This window comes from Meleagris gallopavo, chromosome 4 (assembly GCF_000146605.3).
Source record: "Meleagris gallopavo isolate NT-WF06-2002-E0010 breed Aviagen turkey brand Nicholas breeding stock chromosome 4, Turkey_5.1, whole genome shotgun sequence".
Lineage (NCBI taxonomy): Eukaryota > Metazoa > Chordata > Aves > Galliformes > Phasianidae > Meleagris > Meleagris gallopavo.
In genome coordinates this window covers 37,234,665-37,242,182 of record NC_015014.2, presented here as the reverse complement: position 1 = coordinate 37,242,182, position 7,518 = coordinate 37,234,665, and the positions used below count along the sequence as shown (strand labels likewise).

The following is a 7,518-nucleotide window of genomic DNA, read 5'->3' as shown; positions in this document are numbered from 1 at the left end:
AAAAAAAGGAAGAGGTAGTGGCAAAGGTTGAAGCTTTGGAGCAGTTACACCTCTATCTGTGAACTCCTTCAGAAAGCTGCTGACAGAGCTTTGGCATCTGATCATCTCCTAACTGCTGATTAACATAGTACTGTTTTATATTTAACTCAGGCCACAGCAGGAGGGGCTGGGGGTGGGGTTGAGTTGCTTAAAAAGGGAGCGCAGTAGAAACAATGTTCTTCTGTGTTGGTTCCCTTGGTCTCTCTGCCCCGCTGCATGCCTTTTGATCATTCATGTTTCCTCTAAATGCATGTTATCTTTAATTAATTGAGTGCCTTGTGGAAAGCAAGGTGGGGAGACAGACAGAGAACAGCTACAGCTACACAATTAATGTGCAAACCAAGTCTGCTGAGTTTACTGAAAGTAAGTGCTGAAGTGACTTATAAGCTTTAAATGATTCATGTTTTGCTCTGAGAACAGACCTGGGAGCTGAGATGGAAGACATGGATTTTGAGGATAAGAAGACCAAGAAGTACTGCATTAAGACAAAGCACGTGGCTATCATCTGTGGTGTTGTTGCTGTTGTAGGTCTTGCTGTGGGTCTTGGTGTGGGATTGAGCAAATCCCAGCAATCTCAAGAGTATACAGACCAGCTGGATCAGCCAGCAACTTCTCCTCCCACTGTGGATGCAGGTCCCTGTCCTACTAAAAGCGATGATTCTGGAGACTGGAGAAATTTCAGGCTACCGACCTATGTGAAGCCTATTCACTATGACCTGGAAGTGAAGCCTGAGATGGAGACAGACATTTACACTGGGACAGTCAATATTTCTATTGCTTTGGAACAATCTACCAGCCACCTCTGGCTCCACCTGAGGGAGACCAAGATTACAGAAATGCCTACGCTCAGGAAATCCTCAGGACAGCAAATTTCTCTGACTGACTGTTTTGAGTATGAGGCACAAGAGTACATAGTAATGAAGGCAGGAGTGGAACTTACTGTCACCGATGAAAGTGATCCCTATATACTCACCATGAAGTTTCAAGGCTGGCTGAATGGTTCCCTGGTTGGCTTTTATAGGACCACCTACACTGAGAATGGAGAGACTAAGTAAAGCAGATTTTATTTTATTTATTAAACTTTATTCTCTATTCCTGCTTTCTAAGACCTACTCTTTTCCTGTGTCAGCTTTGCAAACTTGTCTCTCACCAACTTGCTGATATTTCTGAGCTGTTCTTTCTCATTCCCCTAAGGAAGATGTTGTATTTAAACCTTTTGGCTGTTGACAAGAGTGGGCAAGAGAGTTGGGGGCTTTATTTATTATTTTGAAAATCTTTTTCAAACTACCAGTCCCAGGTTGTGCTTGAGCTTTGCAGAAGGCTCCCTCAGAGAGACAGAGGCACTGAGGCCTGCTTTTTATCTCTGTAGTCCAATAAAGAGAATATGGCTCTCACCACTCTCTCCTGTCATTCCCCAAGGTAATATTTTTGGTGTGAAACACTCCTGTGATAGTTTTCCTGACATTGTGCTTCCTTGATGTTGCAAACTTGAGGAATGTCTAAATTCTGTCACTCCTGCAGCTGGTTTAAATTATGAGTTAGAGAGATCCAAACTATGAAGATTATCCTTAACTTGGAGTTTCTGTGCTCCACATCCCCTTTCTTTTTTTTCTTTTTTTCTTTTTTGTTGTTGTTGTTGTTGTTTTAGTATATCAATAGTTATTGAACAGTTAGGAGCAACAGTTAACCTCATTTCACTTCCCAGATTCATAATGCTTCAGGGGGATCCTGAAAAAGTTCCTGTTGAGGCAGTCCTTCTCAGTTAGTATACAGAGAGGACACAATGCCATCCATTTTACAATACTTACATTTCTGATGTGATTTATTCCAGCCTTTACATTTAGAAGATAAACTTGGCTAGACTCTCCTAGGGCCCTCTAGCAAGCCAAACCTTGGTCTGTTTTTCAGACACTTGTTTGCCCTCCTGGGATAATGGTGTCATGTGTGAGAGTTGCATCAGTTCCATACAGCCACTGGCAGCCAACACTGGATTGGCACCAGCAGCAGCAAATCCAAGAGGCAGAGGAAAAAGCAAGCACTCATTTTTCATATGTAAACATGGTTATCAGATCTGGGAAGCAATCATGTGGAGAACAGCATGAAACCCCACCAATTCTTCTCTTGCTCCTCCAACTACTACCTCAGTATTGTTCTGATTCAAAGATGTCTTGATTTTATACAGTAAGCAACTAACACCTTCACAGCAGTTTTAAAGTGTAACCTGTTAGAGTTTTTATAAATTAGGGTATGCTACTTCCATCTTGTTGAACAAAACCTTGATATTGGGTGAATTATCTCATGTTTGTCACAACAACAGAACAGCAGGACCAGAACGCAGATCTCCTGAGTCACAGAGCAGGAGAGGTGATTGTCCATTCCTCAGACAGTGTAGAAAGACAAGGACCAAGCATCTAAGGGTAGAAAGAAAGGAGAACTTAATAATCTAAAAAAAATCTTACAATGTGAGTATACTTCACTGAGTTTCTATTCCTTGAACTTAGCAAGGAGTCTGAAAATGCTCAAGACAAAAAGGAAGGTGTGTGAGTTTGTTTCTTAGGCTTGAGAAGAACTCCAGTAGGAATGAGTGAATGGTGATTTCTGAGATGCTTTCAATGTGGTTAAGTTTAGGTAGACTGTCTCTGAGGCAGAAGAGATCATATACACAGTAGTGGTAAGTACAGCTTTGAAATGAGAGCAACCACCAGCCAGATTTCAAGCTGCTACTATTTTAGCAGGAGGGTTGGATTTGAAGATCTTAGAAGTCTCTTCCTGCCTAAATGATTCTATGACAGTTTAAGAAAAGACAGTGAGGAAAATGTTTTCTTATTCATTAAAAATGTGTTTTGCCTTGGATTTCTACTCAAAACCAGTGCTGACTAGCATTATATTTTTCTTGACATTTGCCTGAGGCAGATATTACCCTTGCAAAATTTCAACCCAAATGGGTAAAAATTGGATCAGGTGATAGCAAACTTCAAGAAAGTCTGCTAATGGTGGATGCAAGAGAGAAGGGAGCTGAGGTGAAAATTAGAGCCAATTTGTAATTAACTGATGTCCCCAGACCTTCTGGGCAGTATTAGAAGCAGTGGGACCTTTTGAGAAAATTAACGGTCCTGGAAGTCAGCTTCCAGGATAGAGCTATCTATTTGTAAGGGCAAAGGTTTGCCAAAGCACTGCTGTAATGCCTTTTGTTTACAAAATGGGCAGAAGTCCAGACTCTTTTGTTGCTTAGATTCAAATCTCCCATCACATTTTGTGGAAAACATGTAGATCTGTGATGAACGTGCCTGCAAGTCCAGGAACCTTGAAGTGAATTTGCAGATACCTTGGAAATGCAGCTGCTTAAATTGATGTGGAAAAGCAGGTAGGGAACAGAAAAGCAGAAACTTTGAGAATGAAGATTTTAGGCATAGAACTGCCTAGATTCTCTTGAGGGTGCCTGAATCCAGCTGTAAGCACTGAAGTTTTTTCCCAAAGCTATTCCTCTGTCTCTGGGCACTTCATTCCCCATTGATGAAAGGGGAATGTCTTCCCCTATTATAATTAATGTAGTGAGTATGAATATATCACAACTGCGCTGTTTTCAGATACTGGAGGAAGGTACAAGAGTTTTTGTATTATTGATTCTTTTAACTCACCAGCTCCTGTCAATGAATCTGCTAAAATCTTCTGTTATTTTTGCATAGATACTACAGACAATAGAAACATGTCAAGACATCTGATTTTGATTTTACATTGCTATTTGTGGCAATTTATGGTTTCCCTTTTATAGGAATTCTATCTGTCCTCCATAAGAGTGGAACAAGAGGCTTGTAAATGAATACTCAGTTGGGCACATCTCTAACATATAAGAGGATCTGCATTTAGAACTTTATTGATTAGAGAAAGGCAATATTTTGTTGTTGTTGTAAGGAGGTGACTCTCCTGCCTCTGGCTCAGGAGCAATATTTTCTCGAAAGATGCAATGAATATGAACTTAAGGAAAGGCTGGTAGAAAAAAAAACACATATCATTTAGCTCATGGGGGGAGCTTTTTATACTAGAACCTTGTGTTTTGGAATAATAATTAAAAAAAAAGAATAAAAGAATATTAATCATAGTTCTAAGTGCAGCACTGTTCTATTTTGGGAACCACAGCTGGATGCAATCTCAGCTAGATCTTCACTTCTTATTACTATGCTTATTACAACTGCTACCTCCAGTTCATATTTAAAGTTCTGAATATCAAAAGCAAGCAGAAGGGTGGAAGCCACCATCAGTGAAGAAAATCTATCTAAAATCTACATAACACAGCTTGAAAGGAAATTACATCATCACCTGTTTTTAGTGCTACTTCTGTGCAGGCCATATCCTGGATTTCTCATATAGAAATGGCAGTGCTGAGATTTTACAATGCTGATATCTGTTTGCCTCCACAAATATATGGGGATAGATAATCACCTTCTAGATCAAAAAAAGCTATCATAGTGTCATCAATCTTTAGGAACAAGATGTAAATGTGCCAAGATATATAGCCAAATTTTTAAGCAATAGATGTGAAGCGTTGCCCTGAGGACTTGGCAGTTAACTTCATTGTGAAATAGCTTTCTAATCCAACCAAAAGTAAAGAGTGAGATCAAACAGTTTACCAAGCAAGTGAAATTCTACCGAGCCTGAAGTTAAGGTGAATGTTCATTATGCTTCCTGACCATTAAATTTAGTTACTATTCCAGTGAGCATAAATGGTGAAAATGCAGACATCTCCAACAGGCTTGTAAATGAACCTTGTTGCTTTAAGTTCCTAATGACCAGTTTAGTATTTAAGCAACACAAAGAAAAGCCAAAGGCAACAGAAACATTGAAAACTTAGTTGTAAAGAGCTTGTAGTCTAGCTGCAGATCTGTAATTTACGATATACACTTTTAATTACTTTTTGGAAAGAAAAACTACCTTAACATATTCAGAGCAGCTGTAGAATTGCTGTCAGAAAATGCCCAACATTCCAGATTAATTGAAAAAGCATCTGCATTCTCTTTCACCATTAATCACTGGAGAACACACTGCCACTGAACAGTTCATTAATGGGGGAGTCTAATGCCACTGTGAGAAGCAAGCATACAATATGAACTTTCACAAGCTTCATCTTATTTTTTTCCATGGCTCCTTATTTTCTAGTTCCTCCAACAGTTTTTGCAAAAGTGAGATATCTTCCTAAACCCATCCCAACACAGCAAACACAGCATAAATTCTGTGCTAGGATGTTTACCTAGACTTTCCATGCTTTCCCCAGCAGTTTTCTCATTGGAAGTGCAACAGCAGCAGGAGATAAGTGTATTTGGTAACTATAGAGAAAGAAACACATAGGCAGGGTGAGATTTCAGGGGCACTTAGGCAATTCCAAGGTGTCTTCCTGGAGATGTTCAACACTCCAATCCCAAGACTGGCACAGAGATCAGTGAGAATGCTCAACAGGAAGGTGAGCAAATTTTTTACCACCCAGTAGGGGTCATTAGTCTCTTATTATCTGGCTCCTAAAAATATTTCTTGAAGAGTAATTGTCTTTAATTTTTGCTTTAAACCCTAGAGAATGTTGATGACAGATTTTGTGGTACACATGTTCCACTAGCCTATATGATGTTAATTTGTGCGTTTGTGATATCATTTTTATGAATGGGCAAGTACACAAAAATATTTGTATTTAGTTTTAGTTCATGAAGTTGCCAAATACTTATGCATCGCAGATAAGATTCAAAAAGTATGCAGCAAAGACTTAGAACAATCTGCCAATCTGTTGTTTGTTTAAGGAGCATTGCAGCTACTGATCACGAGCCAACAGATGCACGGAAATCATTTCCCTGCTTTGACGAGCCCAACAAAAAAGCAACTTACAATATATCTATCATCCATCAAGACACATATGGAGCACTTTCAAACATGCCAGTACAGGTATGTATTTCCCAAATCTACTGCCTACGGGGAATCATTCTGTAAAGCCAGTGGATCACAAAGCCCTTGTATGATTACGGACTCTACCACATAGACACAGTAAAACAAATGGTTAATAAATATTCCATAAAATACAACTGGTTGTTTGGTTAGAAATCCCAGTGGCCAGTCAGCACACAACATAACAGTACAGAGCCACACTCAAAGCAGATATGACATACATCTTGTCTTTAGCTAGCTGGCCCTTTCCTCAGATAGTCTAGATGAGTAACCCCTACTAAGCATATGCAAGTAGTGGCAGGTTCTTCAGTCAAACCAGGTGGACTCTGAGAAGAAATACTCTAGAATACAGTGGCTTCCGCTGTGGGGAGTCCCATAATAATCACTAACTATATAATGTTACAAAGCAAAGACTTGCTGATCACAACCTAGTGGTAAAGGAAGCTGCTAGCAGGAAAGTCTAGTACTATTACACTTAATATCACAGAATCTAAAAATCCCTCTGTCAGCTCAGTGCTATGGATGCTTGTCAGTCCACCCCAACAGTAATTTTCTAAATAATCTATTTCTGGAACTGCTGCATCAAATTCCAAGTTTGGAATGAAATTCAATGGCATCAGTTATCTATCTCTGGGCACTCTGGAAGAAGGCTGAATGGCTTTCAGCAGAGACAGCTTCAAATGAATAGCTTAACTGAACATGTAGTCCAGTGTGTAATTTCTAATGAATGTGTTCTGAAGTGGGAGATAAAGTGCCAAGTACAAAAAAATAATAATAATAATAAAATATTCCAGTCTTGGAACTGTTGCCATTTGCATCTTTCTAACTGCTCCCCATCCAAAATACAAACAAAGGTCTGCTTTGCTGTGTACTGTTTTATTTAAGGAGTTGCCCAAATCTTAACTATTACCAATCTGACACAGCAGAGACTCACAGACCTCTTGCAAATTTAAATATCCAACCTATTGTTATTATAAATATTTTTAAGATACCCAAAAGAGAAGCAGGTGCTTTCGTAAACAGCACATGTGAAAGGAGAGCATTTGTGGTTGCTTTCCTTAAAGACCTCAAATAAGTGAGGGCACCAGCATGGGATGTGAGGGTGTAAAACCAGGTGTTTTCAAGATTTAGTAGCTTTTGAGATTTACTTTAAATCTTAAAGTGTGGATCTTATCCCCAGTACAAACATTAAGCTTTCAAAGGGCTAGGTACCACTTGTTAATTAATTTGCTAAAATCCAAATACAGACAGGGAAACATGATGCTGCATTCATACTAGGGTTTGACTAAAAGACAACAGTGGGACCATTTTTCACTTGGTGAGATTAGAAGATCAGTTGCTCTGGGGTGAGGGATCTCTGGGGAATCAATTCAATAGATGTAGCGTAGCACAGGACACATTGTATGTTACGTATTCCATAACAGCTTTGGTTGTGTGGAGCTTTATATCCATCTGGCAAAATCAATTCAACAAAGTCAGGACCATGTACAGTTCATTTTCATTTCTCACTGGAGTGAATTTTGTTTAACATTTTTTCAGTGTAAATTGGAATCA

General features: G+C 39.2%; 1 protein-coding gene across 1 annotated transcript in view; it reads left to right on the top strand.

Moving 5' to 3' along the window:
* The first annotated feature begins 212 nt into the window (after positions 1-212).
* The window catches only part of ENPEP (glutamyl aminopeptidase), a 32,410-nt gene continuing 25,104 nt past the window's right edge, over positions 213-7,518 (top strand). The window contains exons 1-2 of the mRNA XM_003205732.4: positions 213-1,090; positions 5,823-5,964. Coding sequence (XP_003205780.1) covers positions 474-1,090; positions 5,823-5,964 — 759 coding nt within the window. The 5' untranslated portion in view covers positions 213-473. The remainder of the gene's footprint in view (positions 1,091-5,822; positions 5,965-7,518) is intronic.